The sequence below is a fragment of the Ovis canadensis genome, chromosome 23 (genome assembly GCF_042477335.2).
Source record: "Ovis canadensis isolate MfBH-ARS-UI-01 breed Bighorn chromosome 23, ARS-UI_OviCan_v2, whole genome shotgun sequence".
In the NCBI taxonomy this organism is placed as follows: domain Eukaryota; kingdom Metazoa; phylum Chordata; class Mammalia; order Artiodactyla; family Bovidae; genus Ovis; species Ovis canadensis.
In genome coordinates, this window is record NC_091267.1 from 51,152,980 (window position 1) to 51,178,095 (window position 25,116).

The 25,116-nt window shown below is 42.6% G+C and overlaps 1 protein-coding gene and 1 long non-coding RNA gene across 2 annotated transcripts; one reads left to right on the forward strand and one right to left on the reverse strand.

The window, feature by feature from the left end:
- Positions 1 to 2,435: 2,435 nt before the first annotated feature.
- LOC138428114 (myosin regulatory light chain 12B) lies at positions 2,436 to 24,185 on the forward strand. The gene is made up of 4 exons (XM_069568344.1): positions 2,436 to 4,707; positions 14,939 to 15,140; positions 22,674 to 22,835; positions 23,682 to 24,185. Exons 2-4 carry the CDS (start codon positions 14,960 to 14,962, stop codon positions 23,852 to 23,854), a joined length of 516 nt encoding a protein of 171 aa, XP_069424445.1. The 5' UTR covers positions 2,436 to 4,707; positions 14,939 to 14,959; the 3' UTR covers positions 23,855 to 24,185.
- Positions 7,024 to 11,729, reverse strand: LOC138428115 (uncharacterized). The gene is made up of 3 exons (XR_011252277.1): positions 11,585 to 11,729; positions 10,532 to 10,737; positions 7,024 to 8,579 (listed from the first exon to the last, which is right to left on the reverse strand). It is a non-coding gene; the product is annotated as an uncharacterized lncRNA (long non-coding RNA).
- Positions 24,186 to 25,116: the final 931 nt, after the last annotated feature.

Below are 25,116 nucleotides of genomic sequence, written 5' to 3' on the forward strand. Positions count from 1 at the left end.
CTGTTTTAGCCCCCAAAGGTTCTATGGAATGCTTTTATCAAAAAGGCCAATTTTTCTGTATTGTATTTCAAAGTTTTGGAAATAGAGTTTTTTGGGGTTTTTTCCTGTATGTAGTTTCTTTTTAACACATGGTCCCTATTGAAACACTGTTTATTTATGCAGAGATTCACATGAGTTCATGGACAAATCTTTGACATTCCTGACCTGCCCACAGTCAGAACAGCTGAAGCTACATGCCTGGGAAAGTGAGATCATTAGTTCAATCCTAAAAATAACTTCTGCTGTTTGCAGGAATGCAGGACTGTTTTCAGAGTTAATATAGTTTCATTTACTTGTGGCTTCAAAAATCTAACTCTTGAGGATTCGTGAGTTTAAGAAAAATCTTGAAACACTGGAGGGGGGGGTTAGGTGGGAAGAATGGATGGACAATTAGCCTCTAAAGATGAATATTGGACTGTTAAACTGAATTTTACATTTTATACTACTAATAACAAGACTATCCTTGGACAAAACTATTACCTCAGGGAAGATGCAATTACTGAATTCCTTCAGGGCATTAGACCTTCACACTGAACAGAATAGGTGAGCTGGATTCTTTAACCTCATGAGGCCAGCTTTATAGAACAGGAGTAGAAGAACCAGTGATGAGATTGCTCTTGTGCCTTTTAAGATTAGGTTCTTAGCACCTGCCTTAACTCTTGCCTTTAGTGTGTTCCTGAATTTCATTCAGTGGTTTAAATAAGCAAAGTACTTTTTTCAGGTTATAGCCCTGATACTGAAATTTTTTTTGTTGGACTAAATTTACATTTCAACTGGAAAAAAAAAACGCTTCTGCTTTGTTAACAAATTTCCAGTGAAGAACAAATAACATTGTTCCCATACTGGGGGGAAGAAAAAGTAGCCTCATCTATGGTCTCCATTTCCATTTCAGATAACTGCTGAAAGAACCAGCCACTGTTAGAAACAGTGGATGATCTCCCCTGAATGAAATGTCTCCTCATTTAGTAACGGCATTCTCTACGCGGAAAGTAGGCTTTGCATAATTAAGATGATTGCCAGTAAAACGCTAAAGCGTGTACTCCAACAGTGAGTACGTTTGATAGAAAAATGAGCCTCCGTGATGAAAAGCCATACTTGAAGCAAGTCACTGCAGCACTTCTGATGAAACCAGCCTAATGGGGGCAGCCTCCTTACCCACTTGCTTGTGATCAGTGTCATTCCAGTCCCAGGGCCCTGATTTTACTTGATCAAAGAGCCTTTATACCTGGGTGAGAGCAGCAGTTTGAGTGCTGCTGGAAGAAACAGGAATAGGCCTGGCTATACGAGACAAGTGAAAGCAAATTATGAAAAGGAAAGACAACCATTTTTTATAAGGTGTGAAGAGAGAAAGAACCACAAGAGAGATAACTAGACTATAGGGTGTGCTGGCAAGTTGTAAGGAGGATCAGATATTGCAAAGGGCTTGGACAGTAGATAAAGCTACCACACAGTGTGATGGAAACCAGGTGAACAGTTGGAAGAGTGAGGAGGTGAGTCAGTAGTGTTAAACCACAGAAAAATCGAATATGGGAGAGTTTCAAGGAGGCCACTAGATTTGGGAAGTCAGTCACTTCTGCTAGAGCTGTTAGGTGGAGTTTTGAGTGCAGAAGTCAACGTAGCAGGAGACAGGGACAGACAGTGTCTAGGTTTGGGGTTCAGTCCAGCTGCATTTTAACCTTGTTCGTGCTCCATCATGGCTTTATAACCTTAAGAGAGTTATTTGACCCCCCTCAACCTCTGTTCATTTGTAAAATGGAAGTAATGCTCTTGGTTCATAATAGGAACATAATCTATGAATATATAAAGTGGCATTTTTATGATTAGGAGCAGCATGGGTTTTAGAGTCAGAGTTGGCTGAGTCAGTTCTGCCAGTCTGTTACTTGATGAGCTTGGTGTTCTTGGGCAGGTCACCATAAGTGTCAGTTTCCTCACCTGTTTAACAGGGACAATACCTTCTATGTTTGTAGTAAAAATAGAAACACACTAAAGCTAAATGGTCTAGCATCCAGTAGGTATTCTGTTTACCAGCACGGCCTGTTTGGCAGTGGGAGAGGCTTATAGGGAAGGCAGGACTACAGGGCATTTCTTTAGAGAAAAAGCAAATGAAACCAAAGGAGTGATGTCTAACAGAAAACCTAGATCACCTGTTGTAGGATTATTCTTAGAAAAATAAAAAATGGATAGTTGTCCCTCTGAAAACAGTAAAGGGTAGGTAACAGGAGTTAATCATAGTTGGAGATTAGAAGACAGGTTAGTAGAAAGGTCTATAGGAGTTTGATAGTAAATTATCTCAAACTAGAATTTTATTAAAGAGTTGTTATTAGTATTTAATGAGAATATACATAAAAATGTGTGGTATAGAGTAGGTCCTTAAACAGTTTACTTTAGAATTCCAAGTAGGTCCAGTATGTCAGAATTGTTTGTATCTTTCCAGGTCCTCTTTAAGTGTACAAGTTCTTGATTTCCCTGCAACCTTGGTTTTTATCTTTGCTGTCCTGAAAAGCATTGCTGGAGCTCATCCTTCAACAGCCAGTTTTCCCAAGTCCCTATATCTTCTTTTTCTAGGTTTCTGTGTGACTGCTTAAATAGCAGGCATCATAACTTCTCTTCCATATTTATCTACATACATTTTATATGTGTAGTAAATACACAACTTGTTTTTTAGTTTAATGTATCTTAAATTGTCATATTTTGGCATACCTACCATTTTTAAAGTATGTTACCTTTTTTTAAACCATTCTTTTTAATGACCACAGCAAACAATTATCTTTGATAAGAGTATGCATAATTAACCGTTTCCCAAGGACTGGATACTTATTCTACTTTTAACAGTGCTAGCCAGAAATTTCTGTGATGATGGAAATGCTCTCTGTGCTGTCCGATAGGTCACACGTGACTATTGAGCACTTGAAACGTGTCTCAAATAACTGAACTTTTAATTTACGTTTAAATAGCCACATGTGGTTAGTGACCATTGTGTTGGAAAGCACAGTTCTAGTAACAAATATGGAGATCAAAGACAGTGCAGTCAGGGTATCTCAGCTATGATCTTATTTAAGGTGGCCAGGGTGAGGACTTACTGGATGGTTAATAGCGCACACTAGAAGAGCTCTGTGACAAAGACCTCAGAAGCCAAAATGTTACGATGAGTGGGAAAAAATTTAATTATTGGGCCAAAGGGGAGACTGCAGCTAAGGGAAAGGGTAAATATTTTAGAACCAGATATGATTTCTCAGCAGTTGGTTTCAGACTCTAGAGAAAATGCATTCAATTAAGGACCTGGGGGCAGTGCTACTCGGGGAGGATGCTGGGGATTACTAGGAATGCAGATTCTTGCCCTACCCTTGACCTGAATCTGCGGGCGGGGTGGGGGGTGGGGGTTGGGCTCTTTTAGAAAGCCCACGGGTGTTTCTTATTGGTGCTACTGTTTTAAGAACAACTGGTATAGAGTGCTGAACACAAGGTTCCTATGACCTAGATATTTCTAATCAAAGATTCCTAGATTTCTCATCACTTTCCTAGAATATAAAAGACTGGATTGTTCTCCCTAGCATTCAGCACACGTTGAGGCAACACAGTGCTCCACAAAGGGTTGTTATCTCCCATTATCCAGAAATTGTTTTATCCATCTATAATATTCCAAGAGATTCCCTGGTAGCTCAACTGTAAAGAATCCGCCTGCAATGCAGAAGACTCCGGTCGATTCCTGGATCGGGAAGATCCCCTGGAGAAGGGAACGGCTACCCACTCCAGTATTCTTGCCTGGGAAATCTCATGGACAGAGGAGCCTGGCAGGCTGCGGTCTATAGAGTCAGAGTCGGATGCGGCTGAGTGACTTTCACTTTCATAATATTCCAAGGTTGAGGGAATATGAACGCTAGAACAAAACTAGAGTAACGCATTTTGGTGGTGTCCTTTGTTTTGACCAAGAGCGCGTGTGCGCGCTTGTGTGTGTATGTTAAGTTTGTACTGTAGTAAATCAAAGGAAAGCAAATGAATAGTTTTCCCGTGGTTGAAAGGAGAAACTGTCCTGGTCAGGGCGTACACCTGATAGATTACGTGAGAATGAAGACAGGAGAGGGCAGGTGATAGAACTCCGGGCGTGCAGTTTGTAAAGAAAGGGCTTTCCTGCAGGCGGACACCGCCGGCCGCCGCCCTCTTAACCTTCCCCAGTGTGACGCGGGATGGAACCTGAAAAACTACTCGTTTTATCTGAAACTCGGTGTAACCAGGCGGGGTGTACTTTTATCTGCCAAGTGACAACCCTGGGTGGGCGGCGCCCGGCGACCCCCAAACCGAGGGCTCGCGCCGGCTTGGGAATGCGGAAGGGCCGCAGGACCCGCCGCCGACGGCGGGGGAGGAGGGCGGGCCGCGGGGCTCCGGCCACGCCGTGCCCGCTCCGGAACTCGAGGCCCGCGAGACACAGCGGAAACCCAGGCCGCGGTGGTCGGCTCCAGCCCCGCGCCGGGGCGGACAAGGCGAAGTCGGCCGCGGCGGGAGCAAGAACCGCGGCGCGTCCCCCGTCCTGAAGTTGGGTCCGCCGCGCCTTCCGGCGCGACTTCCGGCCCGCCTCCCGAGGCAGGAAGTGCCGGCGCCGCAGCTGTCGCGCCCGTTCCTTCGCTGGTCCTGTGCAGGCAGCCCGGCTCCTGGTGCTGGTGTCCGGCCGCGGTGAGTGGCGCTCGCCCCCGCGCGCGACAACCCTGGGGTCGCCCCAGTGCCCTGCGCCTCCGGCTACCTGACCCCAGCCCCCGCCCCTGGTGCCGGCGGGCGGGCTGGGCGGGGGCTGTGGGACCTGTCTGGGCTGGGGGGGTGGGGGGGGAGGTCGGGGAGGCGGCCTTGGCCGCGGCCGGCCTGAGGCTGGACGTCGAGGGGTTGGGAGGCTCAGGCGTTTGGAAACGGGCTAGGGAGCCGCCCTGCTGGCGGAGGCGGCCGGTCCCCGGCGCTGCGTCACCCGACGGTTTCACACACCTGGTGCCTCGGCGCCCCCCAGCTGCCCGCGGCCTGGTCGGTGGGTGAGGGGGGTCTGTGCCACACACAGGACTGGGTGCCTTGGGGACACAGGGGGCCCGCTAGTATCTGGTTCTTGCCGGGAGTGCCGGGTTGGCACCGGCTGAATGGAAGGATTTCCACAGGAGTTTTGGCTCTTTTGCAGCATCTCGCATCTTAATAAAGATTTACTCCGTTCCTACCAATGAAGAAAAGAACAAATAGCAAAAATTAGGAAAGGTTTCCTGAAAAAACGAATCGTGACCTCATTGGAGGCCTTGGACTTAGCCCTGGGAGGGAGAACTTACTATTTCTGGCTGGATCTGTGGTAGGCGGTAACAAGACCAAAAGCTCAGAAGGTGGGAATTGTGTCGTGTGAAAAGGAAAAGATGGGGAGACCAGCCTGAATGGAACAGAACTGTGATGGATAATAGTTAGGAGTGGGTAGATCCTTGGGAATCTTTTCACAGATGTCTTGCAAACTTGACGAGAAATAAAAGATTATGTAAGAGGCATTAGGGAGTCATTTTGGATTCTTCACTAAGGGAGAGAGATATGAAGAAAAGGGTATTTAGAGGATTAGTTTGGCAGCCTTGGTTAAAGATGGATTTGCAACTCTCCTTCCGTGAGAAAAGAATCATAGCACTTTAGAATTCAGAAGAACCTTATAGGTTATCTTTAGTCTTATAATGGAGAAGAGTGAAATCCAGCGAAGTGAGATAATTTGCCCAAGGTCACTTGAGGGGTTCACCTGGACCACCCATTTTCTCTGAGCATTAGATGGACTCTCGGAGCTTATGGTTAAGTACACAGCTTATTTGTCCAGGCTCTGTTGAACGAAACAGCTTCTATGGTGACTAACTCGGTTTATGGTTTAATGAGACTGAGTTTGGGCAAGATAAACTGCAGCTTCTAAAGGACAGGTCCCCAGGTGAGGGCTGCTGGACTTAGGAGAGATAGAAGGACCAGGAGCCCCTAAGAAAGCTGGTTGTCAGTCTCCCAAGGTTCAAAGACAACGTGTATCTTGGGTTGATTTTGGCATCTTCCTTTGTTCTACACCTGAGCTGTGGTGGCTTTGCTTATTACCTCCAGCCAGCTGCAAGGCATTAAGAGCTAGTGATACAAGCGCTGGAGATAGACTTCCTGAGCATGATTTTGCATCTAAGTTCTACTTTTTTCTGTCTGTGGCTCCAGACAAATTATGTATTATCTTTGCCCTAATTTTTTCATCTGAGAAATGGGGAAAATAACAGCACCTATGTCAAAGTGGTTCTGAGGATTATATAAGTTAATACATATGAAATGCTTAGACCAGTGCCTAGCACATATTTAGCACTCTTATTAGCTTTGTTTGTGTCAGGTATGTAACAAGGAGTGACTGGTACATTTTGTTAAGGATCTCTTGCTGAGAGTCCAGTGGAGTTTATGGGTAGACCTTGGAGAAAGCCATAATTGGGGAGTCAGACCTAGGACCTACCTTACAGAGGATGTATATAATTCTGTCTGTGATTTTGAGGAGGCATATGTATTTGTTCGCTTGACTAGTGTTTACTGAGCACCAGCAATGTGTAAGACACTGTACTTAACCCTGCAACCCTTGGTAGATAGGCTAAATGCCATAAAAATGGACATGTAAATGACACGGCAATGGAATATGACTGGGCAGTAAAAGTAAAGGAAAGAACCACTGATAGATGCAGCGAGATACATAACTCTCAAAAACATTGAGTGAAAGAAATTGGGCATATAAAGTATGCACGGTAATTCCATCTATAAGAAGTTCAAAGACAGAACTATTTATGGTGATAGAAATCTGAGCAATGGTAGCCTAGGGAAAGAGTGATTGATTTGGAGAGAACTTTCTGGAATCATGTTTGTTACTTGATGGTTGGTTACTTGGGGTGGTGGTTACATGGTGTACATCATTTTTAAGATCTGTACATTTCACCATATGTAAATTTTACTTTATTGTTTCACAATAAAAAGATGATAAGGGAGTAGAGACGATAGAAAGTTTACTACCAGTTGGGATGATCATAAAACCCATAATAAAGCAATGACAGCATTATAATGTATGTGATAAATGTTAAAATGCGTATAGCATGGGGAAAACTTCACCGCTGCTAAGAGAAAAGCTGTAAAATTGAGTTTGGCTCTAGAAGAAGTAACAGATACAATAATTTATGGAGCTGATTATATATCTGCCTAAATAGGCAGGATAAAAACAATAATAAGTCATTGAGTATGTCAGGTTAATTTTGTGGAGTATTTTAATTTGATTATATACTCAATTCTCTTGATATTGCTGTTCACACTTGCTCACATACCCAGTCATTTGATCTTCCGAATTAGCACGAGCACTAGTCTTGACTACAGTAATGGCCATGGAAATTCATGAGATATTCCTGCAAATGCTGATAGACCTTGGTGAAGATGAGAATTGAATCAGAAATGACCTTAGGTTTTAATCCAAGAACCATTCTCTACTTGTTTTGCATTCATCCACTCTCAGACCTCACTCTGTGCCTCTGTTCACAAATCAGCCTTGAGAAGAGACCTTCTAAACATCTTGTCCCCAGGCATCTCTGCTGTGGCATGGCTAAAACTTGAACTCTCTGTCATCCCTTTGCTCATGAAACCAGCTTCTCCTTCCTCCCCCAGTTACCTCATTTTTGAGTGGTGCCATTATGCTATCAGTTTTTCAACCAGTCCTTGAGAAAAGCAGTCATTCAAGACAAACTGAAGAAAACTCCAGTTAGAAAGCAAGAACTAGGAAATCAGCATAGTGATCAGCCTGAAGAAGAGGACAGAGGTTGGTGATGGGAATGTTGAAGAAGGAGTGACTCTGTTGCACTTAAGAGAAGAACCTTCTGAACTTGAGAGAAACCAAATGGAAGCAATTAAAGCTTGCTGATGCTGGGAGGGATTGGGGGCAGGAGAAGGGGACGACAGAGGATGAGATGGCTGGATGGCATCACTGACTCGATGACGTGAGTCTGAGTGAACTCTGGGAGTTGGTGATGGACAGGGAGGCCTGGCGTGCTGCAATTCATCGGGTCGCAAAGAGTCGGACACAACTGAGCGACTGAACTGAACTGAACTAAACCAGGAATAAAAAATTTCCCTATCCAGTGCAAATGTGGCTTTGGCCCCTTCAGGGTTTTAAAAATTCTTTGGCTATAATTCTGAAATAAAGGCATTGCTCTATTAAATATTGTAGATGCCAAGGAAACACAATGGCTTGATTAGTTTTCTATGGGTATATAAGATTATGCCCAAACTTAGCACCCAAGACACTACAGAGCTTCTGAGGGCCAGCAATTCCAGGGCAGCTTAGCAGAGTGATTCTGGCTGTCTTGAACTTGGGAGTCCAGATGTCAGCTGGGTTTGCAGTTGTTTGACGGAGGATCCACCTCCAAGATGGCTGACTCACCTGGCTGGCAGGTTGCTACTGGCAGTTGGCCGGTGGCCCCAGTTCCCTGCCACATGGACTGCTCCGTGGGGTCGTGTAGTGCCCTCATGACCTGGTGCTGGCTTCCTCCACATTGAGCGATCTGAGCGAGAGCATGGCAGAAGCTACAGCATGTATTATGACAAAGGCACACCCCTTCATTTTCACAATGTCCCATTGCGTATGAAGGGTGGCAGAATATACTACCCCAAAATATGCCACTTTGGCCTAAAAATTCTTTTGAGCTGAAGGCAACTAAAAAGAGGGAGACACAAGAAAATCTCTTTGCCCCCCCCCTCAATGTGCCTGAAGGGCTTCCCAGGTGGCTCAGTGGTAAAGAATCCACCTGCCAGTGCAAGAGAGGCAGGAGATTCAGGTTTGATCCCTAGGTCTGGAAGATCCCCTGGAGAAGAAAATGGCAGCCCACTCCAGTATTCTTGCCTGGAGAATCCCTGGTGGGCTACAGTCCTTGGGGTTGCAAAGGACCTGACCGAAGGATTGAGCACAGGCTTCAGGAAGTTTGCCGAAAGGCAGGACACAAATTTACAAAGGTCTTCTTTCGCTCTCTACCAGGAAGGACAAAAGTTGTTAGAGAGACAACTTTAGACTCTTAGAGGGGAAGGCTGGACTGAAACCTGCAAGGGAAAACTTGCCCTTGTTTACACTGTACTTTTCACCTTCGTCCGTAGCCTCTCCCCTTCACACACACCTTTCTTCTGGCTTTAGCTGAAGATGATATTGAAGCCAGAGTTGCATTTTCCCTGGGTATCTCCCAGGTAAACATGAGATATACACCTTAATAAACTTGTTTAGTTTTCTTTTGTTAGCATGTTATTACAAAGTGTCAGGCAGAAACTCAGAACCACAGTCAGTGCCTTCTAAGTGGTTAACTCAGTGATTCTTAACCTTCGCTCTACATTGGAATCACTTGGTGCATTTTAAAAATAGCAATTCATAGGCCTCACCTACAGACATTCAGTTTCCGTTGTACCAGACCAGGATCTAGACATCACTTTTTAAAACTTTCCAAGGTGATTCTGATGTGCAGCCAAGGTCGAAACCAGAGGCTAACTGCTGTGAGAGCTGTATCTACCTGCCATATGGTAGCATCATGTTGCTGCCTGAGATGCTTCTTAGGAAGCTGACAGAATGTGCCATAAACACCTCTCCCAGGCTCCCAATAAAGCCATAGAGGCTGGATGAAGTTCTCAAGCAATTGCTGCCTGTTAATGATCAGGGTGCCCATGTTTTGATTTGCACAGCACTGTTGCAGGTGATTTTACAAATATTTAGACTATGATCTAAATATGTTGACACTATAACCACCTGTACCACCAGTATTCCTGTATCCCTGCCCGTCTTTAACCTCTGTGAATACTACATACAACCTTTAGTTCACTCTGTTTCAGAAATTCACAAAAATAATACAATAAAAATTTTGAAGAGGAAGTGAGACTTGTTTTATTGCTGTTAAGGCTGATTCACTACCTTATATGCTGTGTTCTAAATGGATATTTTTTGTAACTAAGGATGGAGTTTGGTGGGTTTTATTTGTTTGATATTTATAGGTCAAGTAGTAATTTGACAGTTGCAGGTAAAGATGTCAAGCCTTTACCTGTCATGTCAAACCAAGACAGGTACTAGTAGGAAATACTGCCATTTGATGAACCCAAACCAAGGCTGCAACACTGCACAGCTGCAGGGGGTGCCATTCGTATTTTATTCCCTTCCCATTCAGCTGTGCACTTCTAATCTCTGCAAATAAATTCCCCAGAAGAGCTGGAATTTGAAAACTCAGTTTCACTGGGAATTACATTTAGAGGAAAGTAGCTGTTCAGGAATGTTGGATTAAATTGATGAGTATTGAAAGTTTAAGAAATATTTTGTGGTTAAAAAAAAATAACTAGAGGGACTTTCCTGGCACTCCAGTGGTTATGGCTGCAGTGGAAGTGCAGATTCAGTCCCTGGTAGGGCGACTAAGATCCCACAACCTGGGCTCTGTGGCCAAAAATAAAAGCTAGAAGAATTACATGAAGAATATACAGGTAAAATCACCTTGAACAAATGCGGTTGAATTCTAGGTCTGCCACCAGGTGACCATGGGCAAGTTGTTTGACATCTTTGCTATTCAGTTCCTTCATGTGTAAAGCAGACATGTGAAATGTAATTCAGCCGTGTGCCTAGCACGTGAGTCACTCAGCAAATGGGAGTAGCCGTAAGTTGAGTAGACCTTTAATTCTCTGGTGCTACGGTATTTGGGGCTAGAAAAATAAAAACAAATACATCAGTTGAGAAACTGCATGGTGCTTGGGCACATTCTAGACATTTGGTGTTGCTGAAGGAAGAGGAGAAAGCAGAGAATGGCTAGAGAAAGGTCATTCTAGAGTGGAGGAAGGTGTGCGTGCTTAAGAACTTGTGCTCTGTCCTGTAGGCGTAGGTGGAGGGCCAAAGAGTTCTCAAAAGGGAATGATGTGGTCATTTCATGTTCTACACGCCTCTGGCTGGAAGATAAAGAGTAGTTGACAGGCCACCAAGAGGCAAGGAGGTTGGTGTCTTGGCCATAAAAATATTCTACACAGAGGTGATGAGGGCCCAGAGTAGGGTGGTGGCAAGAAGAAGATGAGTGAATCTGATATATATTTTAAGAGGCTGGGCCTGTTTCATCGGGGAGAGGGACAAGTCAGGGATGACTCACGGTTGTCTGGCTTGGTGAGGGAGTAAGTGATTGTGCCATCAACTGACAGGAACCAAAGCTGAGAAAGGTTAGGAAGGGAAGGTAATTCATTTTCTAACACGTTAATTCCAAGGGTCTGTGGGACATCAAATGAGTGCCTCATACCAGCACAAATGGCTGTTTGAGGCCACAGCCCAAGGGAAGGGTCTGCCCTGGGAATGCAGACGTGGGAGTCACAGGTGTTGTCAGAACAGAGCCGATGAGATCATCCACGCAGAGTTAATTTAATGAGCCGTTGACTGTGAGAATGCTAAGGAACGTGAATATTTAAGTGAGTGGAGGAGAGAAGCGCCTAATAAGAAACTGGAGGAAGACCAGACATAGAAATAGAACTGAGAGGAGGCCTGAGAGACCAAGTCAGACCAGCATCTTACTTCAACCAGGTGTCCCAAGCTGATGTTCAGGAGTCTCCTTCCTAAGAGAATGAGGTCTTCAAGTATGGGAACCTGGGGCTTCTGTTCCTTTTGGGACAGTTCATTTCTGCTATTACAGTTCATCAAGGCTAAGGGTTGCTGACTCCTGAAGAGAAGAGGGATAAAATGGTGTCAAATACAGCAGAAGACTTAAATGGGATTTGGCAAATGGAAAGTGCTTACAGTAGAGAAGAGAGAGCCAGATTGTGGTGAGTAGGAAGAGAGAAAGTGGGGAAAGCCAAGATGTTTATCTCAGTAGTTGAGAAGAAAGAGGAGGGAAGTTTCTTTGGAGGCCAGAGTTTGTTTCAGATTGATTGTTTTGCTACAACTTTGCCTTACTTTTCAGCTGATGATTTATTATCACTTGATATTTTATATGTGTACTTTTATGGGTACCATATACAAATATAAATGTACACTAGTTTTAAATGAAGTGAAGGTCGCTCGGTCGTGTCCGACTCTTTGCAACCCCATAGACTGTACAGTCCGTGGAATTCTCCAGGCCAGAATACTGGAGTGAGTAGCCTTTCCCTCTCCAGGGGATCTTCCCAACCCAGGGATCGAATCCAGGTCTCCTGCATTCCTGGCAGATTCTTTACCAGCTGAACCACAAAGGAAGCCCCAAGACTACTGGAGTGGGCAGCCTATCCCTTCTCCAGCAGATGTTCCCAACCCAGGAATCTAACCAGGGTCTCCTGTATCGCAGGTGGATTCTTTAGCAATTGAACTATTAGGGAAGCTCAGTTTTTAATGAAGTACAGAGAAAAAATCAACTTTTTTCTTTTTAAAGAAATCATGGTATTACTACATTGAGCCATATCTGCTCTGTAACGGGTTTTGACTGGGAGCTCAGACTTGCTCATTGTATAATGGCTTTTCTAGCCTAATTGGGTTACCTCTCTCTCCTCAGCATCAGCTTCTTCGACAACTCCAGCTAAGGTTCAAGATGTTTAAATATACTTTGGGGTTAGCTGTAGGGTTAGAATGAAACAATTGACTGATCTTTTTTTTTTTTTTAATAAAGATTTTTCTCTGGGAGATTTTTCTAAATGACTCTATTACAAATACAATTTCTTGATACTGAGGGAGAGCACTAATTCTTGCCTTCAGATCTACTGTCTTTTATATCTTTTGAATCTTGAAGAAATAGAATCATAGAATTTTTAGCATGAGAAAGAATTTTAATCCCACAGTTTTGGAATGTGAGGAATAATTAAAGAGTCAAGTGCCTTGCTAGTGGATCACATTCTGTGTCCGACTTGACCTTCAATATAACTGAGGTCACATACACGCCAAATTACAGGAAGGGGAAGAAATTAACATTTATTCAGGCCAAGTGTGCAGGGAGGGGAAGGAGTTGGAATGTCAAGAGTAAGGACTCTTAAGGCTGATGTGCTTCAAAACTGCAAATGGACTAAAACAATACAGATTTAAAGTCCAAGTCTGGAAGGCCTAGAGACCCAGGTCCAGAGTTCCTCTGCTCAGCCACTGCCCCCAGCAGTCATCTGCCTTTGCACTCTGTGGCTTCAGAGTTAGAACAGTCCCCAAGGCCTCTGTCATTCTGACACCAAATTGCAGTTTTGGTTCCCTGAAATGACCAATGCTCAGGTTCAGTATTCGCTAAGACTCACTGAGAACTGTGACACCTGTAGTTCTGGTTTATTACAGCAAAAGGACTCAGACTAAAATCAATCAGGGGAAGAGATATGCAGAGCCCAGGAGAATTCCAAATGCTCAGCTCCCAGTGGTCTTCTCCACGGGCAGTGTTGATTCCTGGTAAGATGTGACAGTGTGCACGGACTATTGCCTGCCAGAGTATTGTCTACCCTTGCTTGCTAGCTGTAGCTTTTGCTGGGAATCTGTCCCCTAGCTACTGTCCACTGCTTCTAGGCCAGTCTCAGTTTCTGAAGTTTGTCTAGAGGCCAGGCTGATAACACCTGACCCCAAGATCCCAGATAAACATGGCAGGACATCCTAAGGACTTAAGAGATTACCTCCCAGGAGCTGAGGACCAAGGCCAGACCTCTTTGGGGGCAAAATTAAATTCTTTACTATATAAGGGCCATTAATTTTTTTTTTTAACCTAATGAGGGAGTACCTCTCTCTTAGGGCCATTGTGAACATTGAACAAAACGTTGGATCAAAAATTTTTTCTGTGGCCTTCCCTGGTGGTCCAGTGGTTAAGACTCCGTGCAAACAAATATTTAAAAAACAATTTTTTCTTCTGGTGTCCATGGTAGCTAGTAACGGTAAAGCTGAGATTCAAACTCAGCACTTTTCTAATTCCAAAACCAATAGTCTATTTGTGTTGTATTTATTTACATCAGTTGAAACTGCAAATAAAAATGGAATAAGGAAATTCCCTGGCAGTCCAGTGGTTAGGACTCTCACTGCCAGGGACTCAAGTTTGATCCCTATTTGGGGAACTAAGATCCCGCAAGCTACATGGTATGGCCAAAAAAAAAAGGGGGGGGGATGAGAAGTGTCTATTCTATTTGACATATAAATTATTGGTAGTAGAGTATTAGAGGCTACCACTAAAACTATATTATAGAGAACTGAGGAGTGTTTGGGAAGATGAAAAGGAGAGATTTGACAATTAGACTACTATTCTAAAAGTTTTATCTAGGGAAATGGGAAATGAAGATGTAGCTAGAAGGGACACAAGATTAAAGATATGTTTTGATTTTTTTTAATGAGAGCCTTTTGAGCATGCACTTATAGTGACTGTACTAGTCTCTTTGCATATATCTCATTTAATTCTCACTTCTGTTAGAGTAGTTATTGTGTTTTGCTCTAAAACAGAATTTAGTGAGCTTCTCTAAATTTTCAAGCCGTATTTTGAAAAAAAACAAGGCTCAGAGAGGTTATGTAATGTTGGTGGTAAAATGGAGTTAAAAGGTATACCTGCTGCATAGGATTGTTGTGAGGGTTAAATGGGACGGTCTTTGTGAACTGAGATGTCCACTTTGGAGTCTTAAGGGGAGCCCCCTGTCTTCACAGCAGTGCTTGGCACACAGTAGCACTCAGTAAGTGTGAGCTATTACTGCATGCTTCAAATCTCATTCATGTTTTATAAAAATGAGTTTCATGAAACTTGGGGGAAAGCTACATCAGTACTTGCCTATTTCTTCAAAACTTCCTTTTTCATAGATGTTTTTTGTGACATTGGAAATAAAGTTTACATGTATAACATAACCCAAATAATCATTCTGTGTTGAGATATTTTTACTCACTAACTTTAGGTGTCATGAGTCCTTTTCTTTACTTGGTGCTTTATGCCTATTGTTTTGCTTTATGTTCTTTTCTTTTCAGTTCTAGAATTAAACCGCCACCATGTCAAGCAAAAAGGCGAAGACCAAGACCAAGAAGCGCCCCCAGCGGGCGACCTCCAACGTGTTCGCCATGTTTGACCAGTCCCAGATTCAGGAGTTCAAGGAGGCCTTCAACATGATCGACCAGAACAGGGATGGGTTCATCGACAAGGAAGACTTGCATGACATGCTTGCTTCTCTAGGTAGACTTTTATGTTCTTAATATGCCTGCCTCCTCCAATATAAATGTTAATCAGCATTTTATGAGTTAATTTTTGTGTGATATGCAATTATCCATCTCAGAGGCCTGTTGAGAGATGTTGGGTAGGAGATGCCCTACTGAGGCGGGGCCAGGCACAAGAGGATACGCCTGTGGGGGTGCGGGCCTGGTAGCCTTTGTGGCTGGGCAGGTTCCATTCCTGTGGCTAAATATAAGTCCACTAGGTAAAAAACGGGAATGGCTAGGTGGCAGAATACCAGAATCTTAAACAGAAGTGGCTAATAATGTAGTGTACTAAGTAGTAAAGGTTGAGAACAGGTTAGAATAACAAAGGTGACAGTAATAAGTGATCATGATCATCTCGAGGAGGAAGGCCAGGTCTCCTAAAAAAAGCAGGGGGGGTGGGGCAGAACGCAAGGAAGGGGACTTTCACACCTTATAATAACTTTTTTATAATTACAGAAATGAAAATGTAAAGGTACGGGATTTATGGATTTTTATACATTATTTGGGTTTTCCCAGTGGCCCAATCTGTTCGCCAATGCAGGAGACTCAGGAGACACGTGTTCGATCCCTGGGTTGGGAAGATCCCCTGGAATAGGAAACGGCAACCGACTCCAGTATTCTTGCCTGGAAAATTCCATGGGCAGAAAAGTCTGGCAGGCTACAGTCCATGGGGTCGCAAAGACACAACTGAGCATACACACACTCAAACACATTATTTAACTATAGTTGATTCATAATATTGTGTTAGTTTCAGGAATACAGCTTCAGATTCTTTTCCATCATAGATTATTATAAGATGCTGAATAACATTCCCGTGCTGAACAGTAATTCTTGTTGCATATCTATCTTATATATTTTGTATATAGTGATGTGTATCTATTAATCCCAAATCCCTGATTTATCCCTTCCCCCACTTCCCCTTTGGTTACCATAAGTTATTTGCCATGTTTGTGAGTCTGTTTCTGTTTTGTTGAAGTTCACCTGTATCATTTTTTTTTAAGATTTCAAATGTAAGTCATTTTTTATATTTGTCTTTCTCTGTGCCTTACTTGCTTCCCTTAGTATGATAATCTCTAGGTCCATCCATGGTGCTGCAAATGGCAATATTTCATTTAAAGATACAAGATTTAAAGCAAACAGAAACTACCCTCTGTCATTTTGGTTACGTGGGTGTTAATTTATTATTCTTTATGTGATTTTGTTGTTTTGATCTTAAGGAAGGAAGGGAAAGTCCTCCTTGTCCTGCCTGAGTCAGCACTGATTTCATGATTAGTAGAAAGGAGTGTCAAGCCTGGGGGCAGGGGACACAAGTCAAGCATGGCCCACAGTTAGGGTCTGTACTTGAGTGTTTTCTGTGTTAGACTGAGAGCCATAAATAGCTCTTCCAGGGCCAGGGACAAAGGGAGAAAAAGTGTTACTTTTTTTCCTTTTAGTAACCACATAATTTCATTCCCCTACTTCACTTTTAATTTTATTCTCCTAACATTGTTCTGAAAATATTTTAAAATTTGTTTTTAATTGGAATATAATTGCTTGCAGTGTTGTGTTGGTTTCTGCCTTACAACAATGTGAATGAGCCATAAGTATACATATGGCCCCTCCCTTGAAAATTTTTAAGCTAATATAAAGATGAAGGAACAGTATAATGAACATGCTTCCATTGTTTACCCAGTTTCAGTGGTTATTAACATTTTGCAACATTCCTCTTAGAGTGAGAGTGTTAGGGAAAAGGGTATGTGTGGAGTCCGGCTCCTCTACGCCCAGAAGCGAATAAACAGGCCAGGTTGGTGGGAAGGGAAGTTTGCTTTATTTCAGACACTGGCAGCTAGGAAGGGAGGCCAAACATCTGGCCAAAGGCAGACTCCCCACCCCTCCACTGGCAACCAGTGGGGCAAAAGCTTTTGTAGACAGGAGAGGGCTACATGTAGAAACAGCTCAGTCAGCCCTGACAGTCATCTTCAATTGGTCATTGATGGTCTGACCAGAGTCATCTTGGTTGTTTTAAGCACAGTTACTCTTCAGTTCCAGGATTCCTTTGTCCCTATTTCTTTGAGGCCAGTTCTCCAAATTGTGGCAACTTATGTTCTGACAGAATGTGGTCCACTGGAGAAGGGAATGGCAAACCACTTTAGTATTCTTGCCTTGAGAACCCCATGAACAGTATGAAAAGGCAAAATGATAGGATACTGAAAGAGGAACTCCCCAGGTCAGTAGGTGCCCAATATGCTACTGGAGATCAGTGGAGAAATAACTCCAGAAAGAATGAAGGGATGGAGCCAAAGCAAAAACAATACCCCGTTGTAGATGTGACTGGTGATAGAAGCAAGGTCCGATGCTGTAAAGAGCAATATTGCATAGGAAGCTGGAATGTCAGGTCCATGAATCAAGGCAAATTGGAAGTGTTCAGACAAGAGATGGCAAGAGTGAACGTTGACATTCTAGGAATCAGCAAACTGAAATGGACTGGAATGGGTGAATTTAACTCAGATGGCCATTATATCTCCTACTGCAGGCAGGAATCCCTTAGAAGAAATAGAGTAGCCATCATGGTCAACAAAAGAGTCCGAAATGCAGTACTTGGATGCAATCTCAAAAACGACAGAATGATCTCTGTTCGTTTCCAAGGCAAACCATTCAATATCACAGTAATCCAAGTCTATGCCCCAACCAGTAACACTGAAGAAGCTGAACGGTTCTATGAAGACCTACAAGACCTTTTAGAACCAACACCCAAAAAAGATGTCCTTCTCTTTATAGGGGACTGGAATGCAAAAGTAGGAAGTCAAGAAACTGGCAAAATTTGCCTGGAGTAGCAGGCAAATTTGGCCTTGGAATATGGAATGAAGCAGGGCAAAGACTAATAGAGTTTTGCCAAAAAAATGCACTGGTCATAGCAAACACCCTCTTCCAACAACACAAGAGAAGACTCTACACATGGACATCACCAGATGGCCAACACCAAAATCAGATTGATTATATTCTTTGCAGCCAAAGATGGAGAAGCTCTATACAGTCAGCAAAAACAAGACCAGGAGCTGACTGTGGCTCAGATCATGAAGTCCTTATTGCCCAATTCAGACTCAAATTGAAGAAAGTAGGGAAAACCACTAGACCATTCAGGTATGACCTAAATCAAATCTCTTATGATTATACAGTGGAAGTGAGAAATAGATTTAAGGGACTAGATCTGATAGTCATAGTGCCTAATGAACTATGGACTGAGGTTCGTGGCACTGTACAGGGGACAGGGATCAAGACCATCTCCGTGGAAAAGAAATGCAAAAAAGCAAAATGGCTGTCTAGGGAGGCCTTACAAATAGCTGTGAAAAGAAGAGAAGCGAAAAGCAAAGGAGAAAAGGAAAGATATAAGCATCTGAATGCAGAGTTCCAAAGAATAGCAAGAAGAGATAAGAAAGCCTTCCTCAGTGATCATTGCAAAGAAATAGAGGAAAACAACAGAATGGGAAAGAGTAGAGATCTCTTCAAGAAAATTAGAGACACCAAGGGGACATTTCATGCAAAGATGGGCTTGATAAAGGACAGAAATGGTATGGACCTAACAGAAGCAGAAGATATTAAGAAGAGGTGGCAAGAATACACGGAAGAACTGTACAAAAAAGATCTTCATGACCAAGATAATCACGATGGTGTGATCACTCACCTAGAGCCAGACATCTTGGAATGTGAAGTCAACTGGGCCTTAGAAAGCATCACTACGAACAAAGCTAGGGGAGATGATGGAATTCCAGTTGAGCTATTTTGTATTTCAAATCCTGAAAGATGATGCTGTGAAAGTGTTGCACTCAGTATGCCAGCAAATTTGGAAAACTCAGCAGTGGCCACAGGACTGGAAAAGGTCAGTTTTCATTCCCATCCCAAAGAAAGGCAATGCCAAAGAATGCTCAAACTACCGCACAGTTGCACTCATCTCACACGCTAGTAAAGGAATGCTCAAAATTCTCCAAGCCAGGCTTCAGCAATACGTGAACCATGAACTTCCAGATGTTCAAGCTGGTTTTCGAAAAGGCAGAGGAACCAGAGATCAAATTGCCAACATCTGCTGGATCATCGAAAAAGCAAGAGAGTTCCAGAAAAACATCTATTTCTGCTTTATTGACTATATCAAAGCCTTTGACTGTGTGGATCACAATAAACTGTGGAAAATTCTGAAAGAGATGGGAATACCAGACTACCTGACCTGCCTCTTGAGAAACCTATATGCAGGTCAGAAAGCAACAGTTAGAACTGGACATGGAACAACAGACTGGTTCCAAATAGGAAAAGGAGTACGTCAAGGCTGTATAGTGTCACCCTGCTTATTTAACGTATATGCAGAGTACATCATGAGAAACGCTTGGCTCGAAGAAGCACAAGCTGGAATCAAGATTGCCGGGAGAAGTATCAATAACCTCAGATATGCAGATGACACCACCCTTACGGCAGAAAGCGAAGACGAACTAAAGCTTCTTGATGAAAGTGAAAGAGGAGAGTGAAAAAGTTGGCTTAAAGCTCAACATTCAGAAAACGAAGATCATGGCATCTGGTCCCATCACTTCATGGGAAATAGATGGGGAAACAGTGGAAACAGTGTCAGACTTTATTTTGGGGGGCTCCAAAATCACTGCAGATGGTGACTGCAGCCATGAAATCAAAAGACACTTACTCCTTGGAAGAAAAATTATGACCGACCTAGATAGCATATTCAAAAGCAGAGACATTACTTTGCCAACAAAGGTCCATCTAGTCAAGGCTATGGTTTTTCCGGTGGTCATGTATGGATGTGAGAGTTGGACTATAAAGAAAGCTGAGTGTCGAAGAATTGATGCTTTTGAAATGTGGTGTTGGAGAAGACTCTTGAGAGTCCCTTGGACTGCAAGGAGATCCAACCAGTCCATTCTAAAGGAGATCAGCCCTGGGTGTTCTTAGGAAGGACTGATGCTAAAGCTAAAATTCCAGTACTGTGGCCACCTCATGTGAAGAGTTGACTCATTGGAAAAGACTCTGATGCTGGGAGGGATTAAGGGCAGGAGGAGAAGGGGACGACAGAGGCGGAGATGGCTGGATGGCATCAGTGACTCGATGGACTTGAGTCTGAGTGAACTCCAGGAGTTGGTGATGGACAGGGAGGCCTGGCGTGCTGCGATTCACGGGGTCACAAAGAGTCGGACACAACTGAGTGACTGAACTGAACTGATGATGTGGGTGGTGTCTGGTCATCATGTGGTTAGCTTCTTTACCCTGGTGTTTTATTATCTATAAGATGGCTCCCACAATGTGACTCAGAATATTATCTGTAGCCCCTGAGAAAGAACTAAAGGTTCTTGACTGTACTGGATGACATTATTATTATTTGGTCTCCTTTGACTGTTTTCCTTTGATTCCACATTTCTCGTTTCTCTGATTAAACATATTTTCTGACTAAACTTATTCCACAGACAAAAGGCAGGCAGAGGATACGGTGGAGGGCAAGTTCTGTTTCAAGAGTGAAGACAGGATCCGACTTGCTGACTTGCAGGCGGGGTGGTTCCCAGTGTTTTCTGCACTCTGAATCACTAAATGTACTTCAGGTCACTACCGAAGAAGCCCACCAAGGAAAATTATGGGTCTTAGTTGCATTACAGAGGTTGAACACTCAGCCTGTTCCCTCCTAGTAGATGTTCAGTTAGCTTTTGTTGGGTGAAAGGGTTGTGGTACAATAAGAGGCTAACTTTGAGGACTTCCATTTGGGGAACCCAATACCTTTTAAATCAAATTATATTAGACTCCTTGAATGGGTCCATAGGTGCCTAGCCTAAGCCAGTTCATTTTAAACCCCTGTGTCTTCTTCGTACCCAAGTACTCTTCACACCTTTGGGTTATACTTTTTATCCCCAAAAAATTGGTGCAAGAGAATTGCGTTAGGCCTGAAGGTAGAAAAGTAATGGTTCTTTTTTTTTTAAAACCACTTTCACTTATTTAAAGAATCTTGAGATTAATTTGGGGCTGATTTTGTATTGGTATATTGAATAGGTGTACTAAATGAAGATTGTAATGCAATAAGATGGATGCCAACCTGGCACTTAAATTCCACTCAGATTCCCAGGAGTAAAGCTTACATATGAATCATGGTTCTAGCATGGACTATCATTAGAGCTTAGTTGGGTATAATAGAGACATACTGACATATATGTTCTTTTCATGGAGAATTGTACAGACTTAATGCTGGAAGGGAAACCTGGAATTTAACTAGTCAAGTCGTTTTACAGATAGAAAGTAAATCCTGGACAGGTGCCACCCTCCTCCCAGGCATGCAAGCCAGGGGCAGAACTGGGGTTCAAACCCACTGCTCCAGACGCTTCCTTCAGGGCTGCTTTTCCCACGCCATGTGGACTTCACAAGCGCTGGGACCGAGGAGGCTTTTTGTTACTCCTACCAAATGAGGCCATTCCAGGGGAATTTCTCCTAACTTCCAGCGGAAGGTCAGGGGAGTTCCCTCCCACTGACATGTTCACTGTGGTTTAGTTGCTAAGTCATGTCCAACAGGGAGAACAGGGAGACATGTTCACAGTTGGAACTGAGGTTAAGATTTCCCATCATGAACAATGCTAAATAAGACTGCATTTCAACACCAGTAATAGCATCTGGGCATATGTCTGACAACCAAAAAGAATGTAATGTAACAATGTTTAAAATGAGCTCCCAGTTCTAAACCAATCTAATAGTTTTAGCTTAAATGACTAACTTATAAATAGTTTGAAGCATACCAATTATGGCTACGTGTACCACAGTTAGAAACATGAATAGATTTTTTAAAATAACCAATATTGAAATGTCCTGATGGGTCTTTAATGTTATCAACATTCAGAATGTGCTAATGTGGCATTGCCTGTTTCATAGTTTCACGTGTTTGTTTTGTTTTGTTTTGAATGAAAAATAGTGAAGAAGAAGGAAATGGCAACCCACTCCAGTATTCTTGCCTGGAGAATCCCATGAACAGAGGAGCCTGGCGGGCTGCAGTCCATGGGGTCACAAGAGTTGGACATGACTTAGCAACTAAACCACAGTGAAGGAAAAGTTGTAGAAAGTATCAGTGAATGGACAAGCTAAGCCCAGAATGCATTTTTATAATGGTATATCTAAGATTTTTTTATGTTATGGGCTACCCTTATGGCTCAGTGATAAAGAATTACCCTCCCAGTGCAGGAGACACAGGTTCGATCTCTGGGTCAGGAAGATCCCCTGGAGAAGGAAATGGCAACCCACTCCAGTATTCTTGCCTGGAGAATCCCACAGACAGAGGAACCTGGCAGGCTGCAGTCCACAGGGTTGAAAAAGAGTTGGACACGACTTAGTGACTAAACAGCAAACAGCAACAGCAATGTAAGTTAACTGAAAAATTAACTGAAAGGTTAGTTTTATGTCATGGTGGTGTAACTTTTTAAAAATACATTGTGGAACATAACAATAACAGAATAGTTATTTATTGAAATGAGTTCTTTGTCCTTAAATGGGAAAATGTGAAATTTTACAGGGAAGAACCCAACCGACGCGTACCTGGAAGCCATGATGAACGAGGCTCCGGGGCCCATCAACTTCACCATGTTCCTCACCATGTTTGGGGAGAAGCTGAATGGCACAGACCCGGAAGACGTCATCAGAAATGCTTTTGCCTGCTTTGATGAAGAAGCAACTGGTGAGCACTCTTTGTTATGCCCTGGCCTCATTCCAGACTGTGTAAAACAGTTTTTAGGAAGTGAGAAAGATTAGTAAAATAAATTTTTTTTAATGAATAAAGGGAAACCATCGTTTACAATAGGACAGTTGACCGAGAAGGGCCAAAACACAGGTATGTAGGTCATATAGCTACACAGTGTGTGGTGTTAACCTTTGAATTTGGTTCTGAGGATCCATGAAAGCCAGAAGAATTGGCTGTTATATAGTATTTCTTAGACACTGAAAACTACGTCTTCAGGAGACTTTAAATCTCACCAAAAAGTATGGTCACTAACTTGAACGATAAAACCTTAGGTTTTTTCCCCCTTCTTATTTAAAACTGAAAAAAACCTGATTGTTCCATTTTCTTACTCCTTTCATTTTCTGCTTTGCTTCTGCATTAACCCTCTGCTCAGCCACTCACATCTCCTCCTCAGATAAACCTTGCATCCTCCTTCCTGCCTCTCCATCTCAACCTTTTAAAACTGCACCATCCTTCATTTGGTCTTAGAAACACACTGCCCTTCTATCCTATATCTGATATATATATATGGAATACAAAGGTTTTTTTCCTCCTCTGGAAAATACTTGCTTCAAATTAATTTTGTAAGCATATGATCTACTAACTCAGCTTTTTAAATTATTTAATATTAATAAAGAACTCTAAAGACAATAGGAAAACATAATGATATGGTTAAATATTGCTTTACTTTTGTTCATGTAAATGTGTATGTTATGAAATATCTTGTAAGATGACCAGCTTGAGAACCAGATCATTAGAATGCTGGGCACTGTTCACAACTCCCTTTTCTCTGCTGCCTTCCAGGCACCATTCAGGAGGATTACCTGAGAGAACTGCTGACCACAATGGGAGACCGGTTTACAGATGAGGAAGTGGACGAGCTGTACAGAGAAGCACCTATTGACAAAAAGGGGAATTTCAATTACATCGAGTTCACTCGAATCCTTAAGCATGGAGCAAAAGACAAAGATGACTGAAGGAACTTGAGCTGAAACTTTCCAGTTTGTCTTACTCTATATTGTTTCCTAGACATTTCCCCCCAACCCCCATAGACCTGTTGCATGCAACTTTGATTCACAGCTTTGCCTTTTTTTTTTTTTTTTTGGTGTATTTATTCTAGACCTTCCTGCCACTTAGCACTTGTATAATCAGACTGCAAATGGGGATGAAGTTGTAAATTGTATTGAAAAAAAAAGAGATTGCAAATAAAAATCAACAAATGTGAAAGCCCAGGAAAATACATCCGGTATTTCTGGTTTTGCTGGATTTTTACATTTTTATATAATAAAAATGCTATTTTGAAATAAAGATCATGCCGACTCAAATGGAATATAATGGAAAGTTAAATACCTAGTAGTTGGGGGTAGTCCTCTTTTTAGATTTTCAACTTCATATAATTCAGATTTCACAGGAAACCTGATTTTTCACAAACATCAGACAGTATTTTTAATATAATTTAACATCATTATATAGTAAAAACTAGTTATACCTTAGTTTCTTTCATGCTTCTAGTCAAATGTTTAAATTACTGAATGATAATACAGAATGGAACCAAGAATACATTGACCATTATCTTATTCCAGGTCTAGGAATAGGAGGTAAAATAGTTACATTGTATAAAGCATTGTATGCAGGCGATTTTCATTGAACCCTCCCAGCAACCTTGTGAGATAGATTTCTGTTATTTCAAGAGGAAAAAATGAGTTCTGGGGAGTCGAGTGATTGATCTGAGTCTCTACCAGACCTGGGATTCCAGGCCAGGGTGCCGCCTCCAGAGCATGGATGAAGAGACCACCGTGCTATCTCTGAGAAGCCTCAAATGCTTAAAAGGTCACGACGTTTTCATTACATTCTAACATGATTTTGTAGTCATTGAGATTTAAAATAACTTGAGGGACATTGTTGGAATAGAATTCAGAAAACTATATACCAGGTAAAAAAAATAGAAGACCAAAGACTATACGCCAACAAAAGTCTGTCTAGTCAAAGCTTTTTTTGACAAGACGGTTTTTCTAGTAGTCGTGTATGGATGTGAGAGTTGACCATAAAGAAGGCTGAGTGCTGAAGAATTGATGCTTTCAAACTGTGATGCTAGAGAAGACTGGACAGCAAGAAGATCAAACCAGTCAACCCTAAAGGAAATCAACCCTTAATATTCACTGGAAGGACTGATGCCGAAGCTGAAGCTCCAATACTTTGGCCACCTGATGCACAGAACTGACTCATTTGAAAAGCCCCT